General features: G+C 45.3%; 1 protein-coding gene across 5 annotated transcripts in view; it reads left to right on the top strand.

Moving 5' to 3' along the window:
- Positions 1 to 19,591, top strand: part of FLNB (filamin B) — a 96,198-nt gene that overhangs the window by 51,547 nt on the left and 25,060 nt on the right. For 3 of the 5 annotated variants that reach the window (XM_081183913.1, XM_081183912.1, XM_081183916.1), the window contains exons 17-26: positions 526 to 616; positions 4,857 to 5,026; positions 8,713 to 8,830; positions 10,393 to 10,655; positions 11,744 to 12,341; positions 13,568 to 13,741; positions 14,534 to 14,696; positions 15,283 to 15,443; positions 16,568 to 16,735; positions 18,544 to 18,636. In XM_081183913.1, the coding sequence (XP_081040039.1) occupies positions 526 to 616; positions 4,857 to 5,026; positions 8,713 to 8,830; positions 10,393 to 10,655; positions 11,744 to 12,341; positions 13,568 to 13,741; positions 14,534 to 14,696; positions 15,283 to 15,443; positions 16,568 to 16,735; positions 18,544 to 18,636 (1,999 nt within the window). The remainder of the gene's footprint in view (positions 1 to 525; positions 617 to 4,856; positions 5,027 to 8,712; positions 8,831 to 10,392; positions 10,656 to 11,743; positions 12,342 to 13,567; positions 13,742 to 14,533; positions 14,697 to 15,282; positions 15,444 to 16,567; positions 16,736 to 18,543; positions 18,637 to 19,591) is intronic. The other 2 variants (XM_081183915.1, XM_081183914.1) reach the window with 1 other exon arrangement.

Genomic DNA, 19,591 nt, shown 5'->3' with positions numbered 1-19,591 from the left:
GATAAAAAATTTGATGTTCTCTTGCTCTGTGGCCAAGGACTGATTGTACTCGGAACTGATTTAGCATCAGTTAAATAAAAATTTAGGGCACTTCTAAAAGGCACACACCAAGAAATAGGAATGCTCATTAAACCAATGGCAGAAAAGGTACCATGCAAAGCATCACTTCCTCTCTGTATGGCACTGTGACATTTGCTTGAATGACCACTTGAAATGTTCCATGATATGTGCGGGAACAGCATTTGCCTTTTGACCTTCTGGAGCAGAAGATTAGATTAATATTGGGGTTTCCGGAGTACACACACAGAGTTGATTACTTAAGGTGGTCTCTGCCACAAAAAGTTGATTTTATTTTGGTATTCTTTGTAAATAAAAGGAAATCAATAGCTACATAGTCTGGTGTATGTTTGAAGATATACATTTTGGAAAGATGCCCCGGGTGTCTCGTGAGCTAGTACTTTTGTATTTTCTTACTTGAAAAGAAGACTTACATTGCAACAAAGCTTCTTTTTTTTTGTCTTGAAGGAAATCCCTACAAGCCCTTTCAGAGTGAAAGTGGAACCATCACATGATGCAAGCAAGGTGAAGGCTGAAGGGCCTGGACTAAGTAAAACAGGTGAGAGTTCACCTTAACTTGGTGAGTGTGGAATTTGGGGGGCTGTCATGATAGCTGTTTGCTTGTTTCTTTTGTTTTCATATTAAAACAGAGCAATACCCAGATTGCGCATACTCCTTGTGCAATGGACTCCCACTTAAGCAGAAGGGAATTCCTTTCCCTCTCCTCCTTCGCAGCTCCCTGCATGTGTCCAAATCCAAAATGTGTGCTTTAGCCTCATAAGGACTGCGTGCTGCTTGCTGCCTGCTGTCCAGGAAGACTCCCTGAGTGAGTGCTTGTGGGCCCTGCTTTTGCCACTTACCATCTGGCTTGGGGCGGGGCCTGGGGCCTCATAAGGACTGCGTGCTGCTTGCGGCCTGCTGCCCAGGAAGACTCCCTGAGTGAGTGCTTGTGGGCCCTGCTTTTGCCACTTACCATCTGGCCTGGGGCGGGGCCTGAAGCCTCACAAGGACTGCGTGCTGCTTGCTGCCTGCTGCCCAGGAGGAGTCCCCTGAGTGAGTGCCTGAGGGCCCTGCTCCTCCCTGCCACTTACCACCTGGCCCGGGGCGGGGCCTGACAGGCCTCACTAGGACAGTTGTTACTGCCGGAGAGGCACAGAGTGTTTTTAAAATGTTTTTAAAAATTTTCTTTGGATTTTTTGTATGTGGGGGGTGGGGGTGGGATGGATGTTTGGTTGGGCTTGGGGAATTATTATTTTTTTTATTTTGATGTTTTTGTAATTTTTACATATTTTTTTTTTGTTTGTATTGTTTTATTGGTTTTGTTTGTTTGTTTAAGGTGTTATTTTGTTTTAGGGGGAGGGTTCAGGGCTGCCGGGGAGTGGGCCCCAGCCCACAAAATGGCTGGGGCATGTTCCACAGGGGGGGATGCACTGGGACAACCGATCTCAGTGATCACGGGTAGGAGGAGGAGTTACGCTAAGACCAGACCATGTCATTACAGAGGAGGCAGGTTTAGTCGTTGTCTGAGGACTATCCCTGCCTCCGGGTCTGGTCCTGTCCGGATGGATACTAGAATCAGCAAGGGATACCCACGTGACCTGAAGGTGCTGCTGTGCAATGCCAGGTCAATGATTCGTAAGACCACTGCCATCCATGACTTGATCATGGATGGAGGATTTGACCTGGCATGTGTAACAGAGACTTGGTTGGATGAAGCAGATGGGCCTGTCCTTGCCACTGCTTGTCCACCAGGTTTCTCTTACGCACAGCAACCCAGGTCACGTGGGCGGGGAGGGGGGGTTGCAGTGATTTTTAGGAAGTCATTAGTTTGCACCAGGCGTCCTATTGGGAAGACCCAGTTTTCTGAGTGCATGTTCTGGAAGTTGGGCAATAGGGGCAGTACAGGATTCCTTTTGGTGTACCGACCTCCCCGCTGCACCAAGGATTCCCTGCCCGAGCTGCTTCAGGTCGTGGCGGATGTTCTCCTGGAGACACCCAGCCTGGTCGTCCTAGGGGATTTTAACATCCATGCCGACACGACCTTACAAGGGGCCGCTCGGGACTTCGTGGAAAGCATGGCCTCCATGGGGCTGTCCCTGAATAAGTCTGGCCCAACCCATAGCCGTGGACATGCCTTGGACCTGGTGTTTACCTCTATGGATGTTGGTGATCTGACACTAAGTAAAAGCGAAATGAAAGAAGTGCCATGGTCAGATCACTTCCTGGTGCAACTGGACTTCTCTGCGACCCATCCCCTCTGCAGGGAGGTGGGACCAATTCGGATGGTCCGCCCCCGCCACTTAATGGATCCAAATGGTTTCCAGAGAGTGGTAGGGGATGCTTTATCCCATGTTGATGGCCTTTCAGCCGATTCCCTGGTGGCCCGCTGGAATGTGGAGTTAACCAGGGCTATTGACTGTTTGGCTCCGAAGCGCCCTCTCCGATTGCATGGAGCCCGGACAGCCCCGTGGTTTTCCACGGATCTGAGGGCAATGAAACAATCGTTGAGACGGCTAGAGCGCCGGTGGCGGATAACTCATTCCGAATCTGACCGGACACAGGTTAGAGCTCAACGTCGAGCCTACCAAGTGGCGATAGCGACGGCGAAGAAGAATTTCTTCACCGCCTCTATTGCATCTGCAGAAAACAGCAGCAGGAGACTTTTTCAGGTGGTTCACAATTTAGCGGAACCACCTGCAACATCGGGGCCCAGTATGGGCCACATGTTCTCCTGCAATGATTTTGCAAAGTTTTTTGCAGATAAAATCGCCCAGATTCGGGAAGAAGTAGACTCCACCGTGGGAGCAGGGCCGGGGCGGGAGAGTGCTAGAGTTCTGTCTAGTCAAGTTGAGTGGGATCAATTTCAACCTGTTACCTCCGAGGATGTGGACAGGCTGCTTGGACGAGTGAAACCAACCACCTGTCTCCTGGATCCTTGCCCATCCTGGCTTATAAAAGCTAGCCGGGAAGGACTGGGCGATGGGCTTCGTGGGGTGGTGAATGCTTCCCTCCGTGAGGGAGCCTTCCCAGACCCGCTGAAAGAGGCGGTTATTAAACCGCTTCTTAAAAAACCATCTTTAGATGCGGCCACGATGGCCAACTATCGCCCAGTCTCAAATCTTCCATTCCTGGGCAAGGTGATTGAGCGAGTGGTTGCTGAACAACTCCAGGCACGCCTGGAAGAAGCGGACCATTTGGATCCCTTCCAGTCGGGATTCAGGCCTCATCATGGGACTGAAACTGCCTTGGTCGCACTGGTTGATGATCTCCGGCGGGCTAGGGACAAAGGTGAGAGCTGTTTCCTAGTTCTGCTGGATCTCTCAGCGGCGTTTGATACCATCGACCATAGCATCCTTCTGGACCGTCTTGAGGGGCTGGGAGCTGGGGGCACTGTTATACAGTGGTTCCGCTCCTTCCTCCTGGGCCGTGTTCAGAAAGTGGTGGTGGGGGATGAGTGTTCAGACCCTTGGGCCCTCACTTGTGGGGTGCCTCAGGGTTCTGTCCTCTCCCCCATGCTTTTTAACATCTATATGAAGCCGCTGGGAGAGATCATCAGGAGGTTTGGGCTGGGTGTTCATCAGTATGCGGATGACACCCAGCTCTACCTCTCTTTTAAATCAGAACCAGTGAAGGCGGTGAAGGTCCTGTGTGAGTGTCTGGAGGCGGTTGGAGGATGGATGGCGGCTAACAGATTGAGGTTGAATCCTGACAAGACAGAAGTACTGTTTTTGGGGGACAGGAGGCGGGCAGGTGTGGAGGATTCCCTGGTCCTGAATGGGGTAACTGTGCCCCTGAAGGACCAGGTGCGCAGCCTGGGAGTCATTTTGGACTCACAGCTGTCCATGGAGGCACAGGTCAAATCTGTGTCCAGGGCAGCTGTTTACCAACTCCATCTGGTACGTAGGCTGAGACCCTATCTGCCTGCGGACTGTCTCGCCAGAGTGGTGCATGCTCTGGTTATCTCCCGCTTGGACTACTGCAATGCGCTCTACGTGGGGCTACCTTTGAAGGTGACGCGGAAACTACAACTAATCCAGAATGCGGCAGCTAGACTGGTGACTGGGAGCGGCCGCCGAGACCATATAACACCGGTCTTGAAAGACCTGCATTGGCTCCCAGTACGTTTCCGAGCACAATTCAAAGTGTTGGTGCTGACCTTTAAAGCCCTAAACGGCCTCGGTCCAGTATACCTGAAGGAGCGTCTCCACCCCCATCAGTCTGCCCGGACGCTGAGGTCCAGCGCCGAGGGCCTTCTGGCGGTTCCCTCACTGCGAGAAGCAAAGCTACAGGGAACCAGGCAGAGGGCCTTCTCGGTAGTGGCGCCCGCCCTGTGGAACGCCCTTCCAGCAGATGTCAAAGCGATAAACAACTACCTGACATTCAGGAGACATCTTAAGGCAGCCCTGTTCAGGGAAGTTTTTAACGTGTGACATTTTACTGTATTTCTGGTTTTTATGGAAGCCGCCCAGAGTGGCTGGGGAGGCCCAGCCAGATGGGCGGGGTATAAATAATAAATTATTATTATTATTATTATTATTATTATTATAGCCTTAGGGGACTGCAGTGGGAAGGAGAAGGAAGGGGAAATGCACTAGAACACTGTTGGATCTCACCTGTACAATTCTGGATTTAGGAGAGATCAGTCCATTGATACAAAAAAAAACCTTAATCATGAAGAGTTCAGTTTGGTATTAGCCTGGCGTCTTCATTCTGTTAAAAGAAAAAGAAAGCATGGCACACCTTCTTTCTGAATATGCCTTTAAGGGGTGATGATAAATTCTACTTTTTCTCCCACTTAGGTGTGGAAAATGGGAAGCCAACACATTTCACCGTATTCACAAAAGGTGCTGGAAAAGCCCCTCTGGATGTTCAGTTCAGTGGACCGATGGCAGGAGATGCTGTCAAAGATTTGGACATAATTGACAACTATGATTATTCACACACCGTAAGATACACTCCAGTACAGCAGGTAGGATTTCCTATAAGGGGTATTAATGTGATCTCTTCTGTCTCATGGCTTAGCCCCAGGCAGCATGATAGCAGCAGGACCAGAGGCGGAGACCGTGATCTCCTCTCCCAGGGATGGTTTGGCTGAACTATCATTTTATGTTCAAAATTATGTTACCAGCTGCAACTTTCATTTTTGCCCCTAGTAGTTTAAGTATAGTGACTGCTGTGTGCTTCTGGCAAGTGGTGTTTCTGTTGATCCTTATACATCTCCTTCAGGCAAGCAGTAAAACAAAACTGAAAAACCCTACAGGTCATTCTGGATTGGATCTTTAACATCCTTATATGACTCTTCTTGTAATTCTTAGCAGAGCAGGCACTGGTTTCTGCACTGCCAGGCATCTGTATTGGTCCATTGATACAGATGGTCTTTCATCTAAGCCATGTTCATTTTCATGCCGAGATGATCCTTTGGGTATTTTGTGCAACTTTTAGGTGTCCATAATTTGGAGTAGCTGGGTTCTGTAGGCTTTTGTTTTAGTTGGATCTTGGTAGCAGAGACGTCAATGCCAGCTTTCTCTTTGGCATGCCGCTCGTGACACTGGCTGGTGTAAATAGAACTGGAGTTTATGACTTCGGAAAACAGTGGTGCTGTGTACTATGCTCCAGCAACTTGCAGCAAGCTTGCAAGTGGTGGGGTGCATTTGAGGGACTGTCTTCAAAATATGGCTGACGCTTGTTGAATGTGTTCTTTGGAGGCCAGTTAACTGTTCCTGGCTTGCTTACACCTCAGAAAGGACTATTTTTTTCCTATGCTTACCAAATTCAAGATACACACGGATGACAGCTAAGCCATTTTACGCTTGAATCCTTACAGAATTGTAGAATTGTGGTTTCTACCCATTTGCATAGAGCCTTGTTTGTAAATGCTTCTTTGCATAAAAAGTTCACTGCATGTCCCAAGAACATCCCTGCTGGTTCAGGCCAAAGGCCCATTTCGTCCAACATCCTGTTCTCACAGTGGCTGCAAATGGGACTTGAGTACAACAGCACTTTCCACAATTCAGATTTCTAGCAACTGGTATTCAGAAGCATGATGACTTTGACAGTGTAGGCAGTACCTAGCCATTGCGGCTAGTGGCCAAGAATAGCCTCATCGTCCTTTAAAGTTATCCATGTTGTGTGTCATAAACCAGCACATTTAGGAGAAGACTACACTGGGCCTAACTCACAGATGATGCTGAATTATTTTGTGCAGGGAACCTCTTCTGCATGGAGAGCATTCAAAAATGCGACCCGCTTTCTGGGTACAGTGTAGAATATTTGGCCCATGGGCTCCCAGCTTAGATAAAGGAAGCGGAGATAAACTCAGGAAACTGAATGCTGGCATTCTGCCAGCATTCTGTCAGAGGTTGAAAATTATAGTAGGTGGTGGCACTGTTGAGAAATACTGCCTTATTTGAACACTGCACCATATGTACATTGCATTTTTGAAGCAAACGTTGATAGAGGTTCTGGAGGGGGAAGGGGAGAGTGAGCTGGTTAAAGTGAATAAGGGGTGGAGTAAGCAAACATTGCAGTCTGCTCTTTTGCTCTGTCAGTCTGTAAACATAGCAGTGACAAATACTACTTATCAAACATTAAACTGCTCCGGGCCCTGTGAAAATGTAACTTCCATTCCCAAATGCCTTATCCAAGGGATTAATTTCCAGAACTGCCGCATTATATGCACCTTAGTCACAGGGAGTTAACATGCTATGCTTTGCTGGCCCGTGCCCAACTAGCTTAACTGAAAAATCTGAATTTCAAAGTCTCTTCTGTATAGCCAGCTCTGTTCCTTCAAATTTATTAGTGTTCTACAGCAAATGAACAAAGGGAGACTGAAGATTCTGGATGCGTTAATCTTGTGCCCATATGGGAACATTGCAGATGAATGCATGGCAGTTTCTAGGCAGCAAATGCTTCGTTTCTTGGCACCTAATTTAGCTGTTTTACAGAATCAAAAGTGAAGCTGGCCGTCTGTCTTGTGGTGTTAATAGGTGCAGCTCAGACTGTAACGGACGAATGGGATACTGGGAAAGCAGGTTGCAGCCAATGTATGGGTGGCCTGTTTTGATGTTGGAAATACCTTAGATACATAATGTTGGGATTTGAATGGGCTTGGTCTGTTAGGTTTAAACTATTGGAGTTGACATATAAAACCACCCTTTGCCATACACAAAGGTTTTATCAACTGAAGATTTCTTACATTTTCATTAGTGGGTTTTTGGGTTTTTTTGCCCTTCCTGTATCTCTTATTTGTAGATTATAAATTTGATAGTTACGGACTTGGGAGTATACATATCCACATTATACACAGTGTAGACATCCATGTAGAGGTCAGGAGGGTGGCAACACAAGAATGGGCCTTCTCTGCAGTGGCTTCTTGTCTGTGGAATGCTCTCCCCAGGGAAGTTCGCCAGGCACCTTCACTATACATCTTTAGGCACCAGGCAAAAACATTCCTCTTCAACCAGGCCTTTGCCTGACCTGACATCCTATACCCTTTTTAATATGCTGGCTCTTTTCCCCGGGGGTGGCGTGGGGGGTGGGATCTGGTTTTTGTTTTTATTTTATGTAAGTGATTTTTAATGTGAACCGCCCTGAGACCTTCAGGTATAGGGCAGTATAAAAAGGCAAAGGATCCCTGACAGTTAAGTCCAGTTGCAAACGACTCTGGGGTTGCAGCGCTCATTTCGCTTTACTGGCCGAGGGAGCAGATGTTTGTCCGCAGACAGTTTTTCCAGGTTGTGTGGCCAGCATGACACAGCCTCTTCTGGCAAAACCAGAGCAGCGCACGGAAACACCATTTACCTTCCCGCTGGAACGGTACCTAGTTATCTACTTGCACTTTGATGTGCTTTCGAATGGCTAGGTTGGCAGGAGCTGGGACCGAACAATGGCAGCTCACCCCGTTGTGGGGATTCAAACTGCCGATCTTCCGATTGGCAAGCCCTAGGCTCAGTGGTTTAGACCACAGCGCCACCTGTGTCCTTATAGGGTGGTATAGAAATAAAATAAAACTGCAGAGGACCCCAACAGTATTTTTACACATCTATAAGAAGGGTAAAACAGCAAACCTTAACCTGCAGAGTAGTCGTCGTGTTATTTCTGATGTTTTGCCTTGTGCTTGTATTAAGCCCTTGCAGATTAACTGTAGTTAACTGATTTACAGTATCCTTGGTTCAAAAACTTGTATTTTGCTGAAATTTGTAGAAAATAGATTAGTTGGAAACACAGTAGGCTTAAGAGTGAAGCTAGCAAAATACGGGTCCTTATAGGGCATGACTGGGCACAGTCTTTCATCTATAACAGGGCGGAGCATCTTGGTATCCTAGTAAAAACATAGTAGTATTTTAGCCTTTAAATGCAGAACTTCTAAAAGCTTCATGCCAAGGCTGCATCTGCACAAAACTTGCTTCCGCTACCAATTGGGATTTCTCCTACCAGTTATTTACTTGCCTCTACAACTTTGCTTGTATATACTGCTGAACAATTTTAAGCAGAACTCTGGAGGTTTGGGATAAGCTTTTGCTTCTTGGTGTCTGGAGATATGCATGATGAAGTATTAGGGTGCAGTTGCATGTCAGACTCCGCTGCTGTAGTTTCTGGCTTGTAGCAAATATTGAAATCAGAAATGACGTTTTCCAATCTGTCCAATCTCTCTAGGGTAGCATGAATGTTCAAGTGAGCTATGGTGGTGATCCCATCCCCAGGAGTCCTTTCACTGTAGGCGTTGCTGCTCCACTTGACCTAAGCAAAATTAAAGTTAATGGCCTGGAAAACAGTAAGTAACTTAAGTAACGTGAGCTTTTTTTAAAAAAACTCATGTACAGAATAAACTTATCTGGACTGGAGGTCAAGATGCCAGTAGACACCTGAATTGACAGATATCACTGTTTTGTGTGTTGTGTAGAACTTCTGAGTTTGTTCAAACCTGAGAATTTTGGGTGGAGAAGGGTGTATGTATATGTTCTCGCTGTTAAACTGAAATTTGGCCGTTCTCTGCTTTGGAAAGAGCAGCCCATTTAAGGCAAGTACTTGAAGCGAGAGTTCTGCCTGTATTGGAAATAAAAGAAGTTGCGAGCTTAAAGGTCAGCATTGACCTAGGACTTTCCTTGGATAAGTCCCGTTCAATACCCAAAATGTGGGGTAAGGTGGGAAAAAGGAAGGCGTTGAAGATTTCCTGAGTTCTGCCCATTAACCATGGGGAAGCAGGAATCCTTCTGGTTCTAAACCCTTCACCAAACCTTCCTGTATGATGTTTGCTCTTGCTAAAAAGTTGGTTGGATACACTGAGAATTGTTTGGAAGGTAGTTCCCAGACTCCCCATCTGCAGTCTCCCTATGCTACATCCTGCAGTGTTTCCTTGGAATTGGGGTTCCAGGAGTAAAGTGGAGAGGCAGGACAATAGGAAACAGCATTCCATGAACAGAGGGCTGCTCATGGATTGGATCCAAAGCATGCTTTATTTTTTAAAATGGATACACTGAGGGTCATGCAGAACTTTAGGTTGGCGATCAAGTAGCATTCCAGATCCCATTTGATGACTTCCTGGAACATAGATGTGGAGATGATACGTTTTGCTCTACTACAGACATAGGCAAACTCTGCCCGCCAGATGTTTTGGGACGACAACTCCCATCATCCCTGACCACTGGTCCTGCTAGCTAGGGATGATGGGAGTTGTAGTCCCAAAACATCTGGAGGGCAGAGTTTGCCTATGCCTGCTCTACCACTTTTCCAAGCCATTACTTGAGTTGATTGGCTTTTAAAGAAGGTGCGTTTGAATTTTAAGAACTTGAAAGACCTGCAGGCTCCTGAAGGGAGTGTTCTACTATGAAATACATTGAGCTACAATGAAGAGTTTTGCATCAGTGAGCACTGGACCTTCAGTTAACCAAACGTTAAACTACCTTCTCCATTCTAGACTTTATGGTGAGGCAATGTGAAAATGGCCTATATAAAAAATGAGTATCTTTAAAAAAAGTTCTCAACCTGTATGTTGTGTTATGTGACTGTTTTAAACACCTGTTGCTCTCTGTTGATTCCCTCCCCCCCAAAAAATCACACCTTTCATGGCAATATTGGCACAGAGCAAAATCCTGAATGTGTTTCAAAATGAATGTGTTCCAGTGAGCTGCAGGGGCAATTCTCCGTTCTACTGAGTTTGAGCATTAACTCTGGGGTTGGCTTGTAAAATGAAATAGTAACTCTACATATTTTGGAATGTACAGTCTCCCTATGTCGTTGTATTGATAGCCGGTATGAATTTTGTTCTGAATATGACCTATGGTCAGTGTAGAGAAAGAGAACATGTCACAACTGAGTCTCCTTTCCTTTCTGAAGGAGTCGAAGTAGGGAAGGATCAAGAATTTCTAATTGATTCAAAAGGCGCTGGTGGACAGGGCAAACTTGATGTGAACATCTTCAGCCCCAGCAAGCAAGCCGTGCCATGTCTTGTGGAGCCTGTAGTAGGCAAAGAGTGCAGCACTGCAAAGTATATCCCACGGGAGGAGGGCCTTTATCTAGTTGATGTAAATTATGATGGGAATCCAGTCCCAGGAAGCCCTTACGCTGTGGAAGCCACTCTGCCACCAGATCCTTCCAAGGTAAGCTGTTGCTAACCCTTGCTACATGGGTGGGTGAGATTTGGATGCTTCCATTGCTTGGCAAGTTGTGATGTATGTGCATTACACTGTTGAAAAGTGTGACAAGTGTTATCTTTTAGCAGAAGCCCTTAGACGCAAATTTGGGGCATGGGCCCACAGACATAGATGTGCATTTGCTAACCTTACATGAGTTTGAATTCAAATTTCACAGAAACTTAAACTTATTAACCACCCAAATTATTTAATTTGCACCCTCTCAGATCACCCCAGAGCACTTCCTCTTCAGTTAATTTGACCCAGTTTCCTAGCAGATCCTCCTTCAAATCAAATTGCCCCATTCATTACTCATTCAAATAGTCTATTGATATTTATCCCCCACCATTCAATTTCCCTCAAATTCATTATGGACTTAGAAATGTTCCAAAAGAGGTATAGTAACAGCCATGGATCTTAATTGTTTTCTCTCTTGGCGTTCTCATATATTACAAATTGGTAAATTTGTTAGATTGTACAATGAGTTGATATAAGACATTACAATTTACTCAGAATTATTTTGGATCATCTGTGATTACGCATTAATGTCAGGCATTTTGGTAACGATCTAAGCCTCTACGTTATTTTAATGCATGTTGAGCCTTGTAATAGCTGGCAGGATTAAAAGGCCTATTTCTTTCGTAGTTCCTGTTGAAGAAATGTTGGCAATTTCTGAAGAAGTTAATGATAAATCACATGGGACCGTTTTAGCTCTTGTTTTCCTTTGTGCTGATTGGGTCAACTCTCTTGCTTTCAAAACAGATTAGATTAATGAGAATCAAGTTGGCGGCAATATGCTAATTAGGCCAACTGTTGTGCAATGTCGCTACGTTTTCAAAATCGAAGAAAAAAATGTTGAGCTTGAAATCTTGCTGACTTGTGATAACGATAACTTGTGATAGTGATGATAACAGTACCTTTGAGCAGTAGAAATACTGTTTGGTTCTTATACATTTATTTAGTGACTGCAGACCACTAACATAAGAGAACTCTAGAACTGGCTCCGATCCCTTCCTAGTTAAATACTTAATTCAGCACTTTCCTGTCCTTCCCAGGTGAGAGCCTATGGTCCAGGTCTTCAAGGAGGCCTTGTTGGAAAGCCTGCTGAATTCACAATAGACACCAAAGGAGCTGGAACTGGTGGTCTGGGGTTGACAGTCGAAGGCCCATGCGAAGCCAAGATAGAATGTTCCGATAATGGGGATGGCACTTGCTCAGTCTCTTACCTGCCTACGAAACCTGGCGAATACCTTGTGAACATCCTCTTTGAAGATGTCCATATTCCTGGCTCACCTTTCAGAGCAGATGTTGAAATGCCATTTGACGCTTCTAAAGTAGTCGCCACAGGCCCTGGGCTTGAACGTGGCAAAGTGGGGGAAGCGGGCTTGCTACACGTAGACTGCTCAGAAGCTGGGCCTGGGACTCTGGATATGGAAGCTGTGTCTGATTCTGGCTCCAAGGCAGATGTCGAGGTTCAGGATAACAAGGATGGAACCTACGCAGTTACATACGTCCCCCTTTCTGCCGGGATGTACACACTCAAGATGAAGTACGGCGGAGAACCAGTGCCAAACTTCCCTGCACGGGTCAAAGTTGATCCGGCTGTGGACACAAGTCAAGTCAAAGTGTTTGGGCCAGGAATTGAAGGAAAAGGTATGCCTTCCTTAGTTTCTCTTTAGGTTTGTAGCACTTGTAGAATCTAGTTGGAAGGTACCCAAGAGTCATCTAGTCCAACCCCCTGCAACGCAGAAATCTCAGTTAGAACATCCATGACAGATGACCCTCCAACCTCTGTTTAAAAACCTCCAAGGACAGAGAGTCCACCACCTCTCATGGGAGACTGTTCCACTGCTGAACAGCTCTTACTGTAAGAAAGTTTTTCTGAATGTTTAGTCGGAATCTCCTTTCTTGTAACTTGAAGCCATTGATTTGATTCCTACCCTCCAGAGCAGGAGAAAACAAGCATGCTCCCTCCTCCATGTGACGGCCCTTAAGATATTTGAAGATGGCTATCATATCTCCTCTAAACATACTCCGCTCCTTCAAGCGCTCCTCATAAGTCTTAGTTTCCATACCCTTGATCATCTTGGTTGCCCTCCTCTGCACATGCTCCAGCTTGTCAACATCCTTCTTAAATTGTGGTGCCCAGAATTGCACACAAAATTCCAAGTGTGATCTGTCTAAGGCAGACTAGAGTGGTACTACTACTTTCCTTGATCTGTATAAAAAAATTGTCCAGTGGCACCTTAGAGACCAACGAAGTTTGTTCTTGGTATAAGCTTTTGTGTGCATGCACACACTATACAGTGGTACCTCGGGTTATAAACACATCGGGGTGCAGAGTCTGCTAACCCGGAAGTAGTACCTCGGGTTAAGAACTTTGCCCCAGGATGAGAACAGAAATTGCGCGGTGGCGGCACGGTGGCAGCAGGAGTCGCCATTAGCTAAATTGGTACCTCAGGTTAAGAACGGACCTCCGGAACGAACTAAGTTCGTAACCAGAGGTACCACTGTACTTTTGTTGTCACTCGCATGACTCTTAACCTGCATATCCCAGTACATGCTTAGATGTGCCCCTGGCAGTTCACAGTGCTTTCCAGGAAAGCACCCTTCCCGCTACCAAATCACATGGCTCACTTCCTCATTTCTGTGGGTTGATAGTGACTCATGAGACTGTAGGAAAGCACCCTGGCAAAATATGGCTTAGGTGAGCAGGTTTGCGGGAAACTGCTTGGTTGGGATCATTCTTGCTCGATATCATATGGGTCTCTTGAGTACCATTGCTGTCTGAGTGGCTGAACCTATTTCCATGCAGAAGCATGGAATTCTTGGACATGGTTCTGCCCAAAACAAAGCTGTTTCCCACCTTTATTTCATAGATGTTTTCCGTGAAGCAACCACCGATTTCACCGTAGATGCTAGACCCTTGACCAAGACTGGCGGAGACCATATCAAAGCTCAGATTGCAAATCCTTCTGGAGCTTCCACAGACTGCCTCATCAAAGACAATGCCGATGGGACATATGCTGTAGAGTTCACGCCCTATGAAAGAGGTAAAGTCTGCTAGTTGCTACTGACTTTGGGAAGAATAAGGGAGGAAATAGATTGTACTAAGCGGCACCATTCTATATTTTAACACACGTCGAAGGGCAGGCTTGCTCCAGGACAAGGGTAGCCAACTTGATGACCTCCAGATGCTGCTAGACTAAAACTCCCATCTTCCCTGACCATAGGCAATGCTAGCTGGCAGAGCCATAGCTAGGTGATCTTGCGCCCCTGGCAGAACCACCCATATTGTGCCCCCTAGCCATGGACAAATTAGCGCTTCTTTCTGCCTCTCCAACAACCCACCACCTTCCACCCATTTAATTCACCATAAATTTGAAACCATTTCTTATGAGGCAATAATCAATATTTATACTTATGGACATATTTTTAGCCAATTTTTCACACACACCCCCATTGCCTGCACCCCTGGTGGGGGCCCACCTCACCAACCCCTAGCTACGGTCCTGCTGGCTGGTGCTCATGGAAGTTGTAGTTGAACAACAAGGGGAAGGCACTACATGTTCTAGAGCAGGCACCCCCAAACTCGGCCTTCTAGCTGTTTTGGGACTACAACTCCCATCATCCCTAGGTAACACAACCAGTGGTCAGGGATGATGGGAACTGTAGTCTCAAAACATCTAGAGGGCCGAGTTTGGGATGCCGATCTAGAGTAAACTCTCTTGCATTCTGAAAATAGTTAATTCAAATAAGGTGGAGACTAATTGTCAAACACCTGTGATGTAACTTTTGCAATGCTTCAGAGACTTCCCCAGTAAACGTTCATCTTCTGCTTGCAGGTCCTCACACTGTTGAAGTTACCTATGATGATGTTCCTGTACCAAACAGCCCTTTCAGGGTTGATGTTACAGAAGGATGCCATCCTTCTCGGGTGGTGGCCCAAGGAGCTGGGCTACAAGAAGCCTTCACAAATAAACCAAACCCATTCACTGTTGTCACTCGGTAAGTATGATGGACTGTATTCTGATACGTTAATGTGGGCAGAGTAAGTTGCGCATTTGTGAAATAAAGTTGGAAGATCTGACTGTAGATGCATGAAGTAGAATTGCGGGTGCCCTTGCCTCTCCTCCCAAAGTAGCTGATTGACAGGGACATGCCATGAGCTAGGTACAAATAGTAAGAAGCAACTTAGAGATCTTGACATTACCACAGGCTTAAACATTGTCATCTTCCTTACAAACCCGCCCACACACCTTCAACTCGCTGCTTTGATTCTTGATGACTTTCCCCAGACTGTCTTTGTGTGATTCACACGCCTGCCAAGTAATGTCCTCACCAATGACTTCAGAATTCCCCAGGCTAAATTGGACTTTAAACTGAAGAAACCATTAATCAATCAACATGTAGACCTACCTGCATTACAGGTTCTTATTCTTCTCAACTGTCTAGTAGGCTACTGTCATTCTGAGAGAATGCAGCAGGGAACAATTAGTTGCAGTCATGCAAAGCAAAGTGGGCTCTTGACTTTAAAATGCTGTAATAGAAACATGTTAACTGTTCCCCCTCCCCCTTTCTTAAATGCTTGCAGAGGGGCTGGAATTGGCGGCCTTGGAATAACTGTTGAAGGACCCTCAGAATCCAAAATAAGTTGTAAAGATAACAAGGATGGCAGCTGCAGTGCAGAATATATTCCTTACGTTCCAGGAGACTATGATGTCAACATAACTTATGGGGGCGAACACATCCCTGGTAAGACACTTGCATCCTGAGGTTGGATTCAAAGTAAAAGCCTGTGAACTCACATTCATATTGGAGAACACTTCTTTTTTTTAAGGATGTTGTAATGTATAATGAAGGCTGGCGCTGTAGGTTAAATCACAGAGCCTAGGGCTTGCCGATCAGAAGGTCGGCGGTTCGAATCCCCGCGACGGGGTGAGCTCCTGTTGCTCGGTCCCTGCTCCTGCCAACCTAGCAGTTCGAAAGCACGTCAAAGTGCAAGTAGATAAATAGGTACCACTCCGGCGGGAAGGTAAACGGCGTTTCCGTGTGCTGCTGTGGTTCGCCAGAAGCGGCTTAGTCATGTTGGCCACATGACCCAGAAGCTGTCTGCGGACAAACGCCGGCTCCCTCGGCCTATAGAGCAAGATGAGCGCACAACCCCAGAGTCGGTCACGACTGGACCTAATGGTCAGGGGTCCCTTTACCTTTAATGTATAATAAATAATGTGCATTGCATTTGAAAAAGTCAACACATCATGCTTTTGCAAGAACATTCCCAGTGGGGACCAGGGTTTCATAGCAGAGCCTTTAGATTTTTGGGAATACAAAGCAAATAGCCATATTGACCTATAATACAATAGTAGTATATTTTTCTGCTATTTGACCGCTACATAAGAATTTGTCCACCTAGCTCAGTGTTGTCTACACTAACTGGCAGCAGCTCCCCAGGTTTTGAGTTTGGGGGTATCTGCCAGCCCTACCTGGATTGCCCAGAGATTGAGAATCTGGGATTTCCTGCATGCGAAGCTGATGCTCTGCCACTGAGCCACTGCTCTACCCCAAAGGTATCTAAAGATTTTGTGGTGGGTGCTAGAACCAACTTTCAGTGCCCCAAAACATATTTTTCTCACCTCATTAGAGCATCAAGTTCACATTGCATACAGTCCCATTTCAATTAAAATTTAATCCTTATCCATCTAAATAGCCAGAATAAATCTGATTTAAGTTGCCCACTTTTATCAGGATAGTCATCAGTGGGGAACCAAGAGAGCAGTGTGAGAGGAGCTGGGCTCCTTAGGGATGGCTGTTGACACACCTTTTCACAAGTTGCTACATTCCCCTTTGTACTGAGTTAGCACTTGCTTCATTGGCAGGCAGTCCATTTAAGGTTCCTGTAAAAGATGTCGTTGACCCCTACAAGGTGAAAGTCTCTGGACCAGGCCTGGGAACAGCAGTACGTGCCGGAATTCCCCAGTCGTTTACTGTAGATACCAGTAAAGCTGGGGTAGCACCACTTGAGGTTACAGTAACAGCGCCCAGAGGTAATGTGTTCCACTGCAATCGCTTGATATTTCTTTTAAATGAGTTGTATGATTAGCAGAAGTCATCACTTGGAAGGACCTGAGTGGTAACTGGTAAGAGTTGTTGAACTGGAAGTACTAAGAAAAAGTAGCGTCGTGTGCAGTTCTGAAGTGCAAAGTTTTGGGTACTGCTGATATAGCTATTACTCTGTAGTGCTTCAGAAAGTTGGGAGCTTCAGTAATCAAGGTGCTCCTTTATAACTCAGTTGGGAGTCTTCAAGGCAAGTCTAGTGTTTAAACAGACGTGGGAGGACAGCAGTTTGAGTACAGTTGTACCTTGGAAGCTGAATGGAATCCATTCCAGAAGTCTGTTTGCCTTCCAAAATGTTCGAAAACCAAATTGCAGCTTCTGATTGACTGCAGGAAGCTCCAGCAGCCAATCAGAAACTGCGGAAGCCCCATCAGATGTTCAGGTTCCAAAAGAACGTTTGCAAACTGGAACAATCACTTCTGGGTTTGCGGTGTTCAGGAGCCAAAATGTACGAGTTCCAGGGCGTTTGACAACCAAGGTATGACTGTACTTGAAACTTGGAGTGGAGCATATCTGGTCATTGAATGAACTTCTTGCGCTAAGACAATATGCTTTTCAACCAACAATCCCGCTAACAAGTCATTGTAATCAAATCTTGCATAGAAAGCGGCAGACAGGAGTATTAATATTTGATTGTTTTCATGATATATTGATTTGCATTTTTGTTCTGTTGTGAGCCGCTATGAGAACATAAATTTAAAGAATAAAAGCAAATGGTACATGCTGATCCAAATATATTAATGTTGGGGTTTTGTTTTTTAAAAAATCAAGGTAGCTCAGGTAAAAATAGTACTGTATACTCTTAGGGTGGTGAGAAATTGCCTAGGATCACCTGACAGCTGAACGGGGGTAATCTGCGTTTTGAAACACTTCTTGGCTACCTTGAAGGGCCGCTTACAACCTGTTAAAGATACACCACCGCTTACTCTGTATTTGTGAATGTACTAGAAAATGTTAAGGTGGTTATCTCTTTGGCAACGAGTTCATTGAGCTGCCCTTGGTCCTATCCACTCCTGTGAGACGTAAGTGTCTGGCTGCCTTCTCTGTGAAGTGCCCTGATCCTTGATAAGAGCATGTAGAAAGACTGAGGGAGGAAAGGGGACAGAGGTGAAGGCCTGAGGAAAGCGCTGTGACGGGGTGGCTAGGAAACAAGGGTTGGGAGAAGGAGCAGCCTGGTGGGATGAGGGCTAGTGGAAGAAGCCCAAAGCAATTCTGACGTTACTAGATGCTAAGCACTCTTGCGTGTCAACTATCTAACATGGCCAGATATAGAATGCGAATGCATTGAACGTCAGATGAATGAAGCCCCTGCCCCCAAATTGTAGTTGAGTCCCCTCTCTTACCTCATTCTTCCAGTTACTGAAGACCTAACAGGCTTTTATTTAATGTGTTCTGAGTACTGCAGACTTATGCAAGAATACTTGAGTATGTAAAATACTTCTTGGAGCAAGTACATTTCAGCTGTTGGCAGATCTAATTCAGCTTCATCTTAAGAAGTCTTTCTTCGCTGAAGTTGTGAAACTCAGCCCAAGGGCCAGGGGAGGCAATGGCATTTGGAATTAAATTGCATGTACACTGCACACCGTGCACCTATGCTGAACGGGATGCACTTGGTCTAAAGTAGCCGTTGCATGAATAACCACCTTTTGTGTAATTGGTTTTAAGGCAAACATGTCTCAAGGGACAACTGACAGAGCTCTGATTTTGTATTACTAAGTTAATAGCTTTTTAATTCTAGCTGATGAGCCGGATACCCAGTCATGGCGCAGTCCGCTGAAAGCAATTTCAGAGTTCTTTAAAGGTGACCCACAGGGTGAATCTAATGAGACAGGTTTGAACTTTTACTAACTAATTACCTGTGCCTCCAGCAAATCCTCTAAACTGTATAAAGTGCTGCTGTGAATGAGCTTAATTGAACTTCTGTGCTTAACTGCTGCTGTACTATTAATTCTCCACTGAGTTATCCTTTTTACTAAACAATTCCTTGCTTGATTTATATGCACACTTACTTTGGTCCTTGATCTAAATTGTAACTGCAGGCAGTTCTAATCATGTTTGCAACTAATCTTGTGAAATAGCTGCATGTGCAAATCCACATATCTTGATTTTCTGGGAATAGGTCCTTGGAGCTCTTCTTACCTTGAACTAGCCGATCATAACACTTGTTTGACAGCACCAAATTTTGTTGACTGTGCTCAACTTGTCAATGTCATACTGAAGCGTAGAGCCTAAAGAAGGCAGGGTATTTTTTTTCCATTCTGCGCCAGTTTTCATATGTTTATTCATATGTCAGTTTGATCCCATTTCTACATTAATCTGCATTTTTTTATATAAAAAGCATGAGCATTTGTATTCAAATGCATATTGTCATAATAAATACTTTAAAATGCATATCTTATCAGTTTCTCAACCTTTTAAATGCTAAAATATGCAGTTTAATTTTTTACACATTTTGCTGTTTTTGAGAAGTGTTTTGCTGCAAAATTTGGAGAGCTGTTCTGATCTTTGTATTAATCTGGGAGGTGCAAATTGATTTGGTTTGCTCATTGATGCAGACCAAATAAATCTCTCCTCCATCCCTGGGTTATAACGAAAGTTACTAACTATTCCAGACTAACACGCAGTACTGAATTGGATGTTGAGCCTAATCAGTAGTAGTGTTTAAATAAAAAAAGTCTTCCTTTTTCTGGAAGCTTATATTTAAATGTGCCCGATAACTGACCTAACCAGCTGTATAATTTTGGAACAATAAATCACTCCAACCCCTATTTGATGGGGGTTTCTTA

This window comes from Podarcis bocagei, assembly GCF_964188305.1.
Source record: "Podarcis bocagei genome assembly, chromosome: 2".
NCBI lineage: Eukaryota > Metazoa > Chordata > Lepidosauria > Squamata > Lacertidae > Podarcis > Podarcis bocagei.
This window is presented reverse-complemented; position numbering and strand designations above follow the sequence as displayed.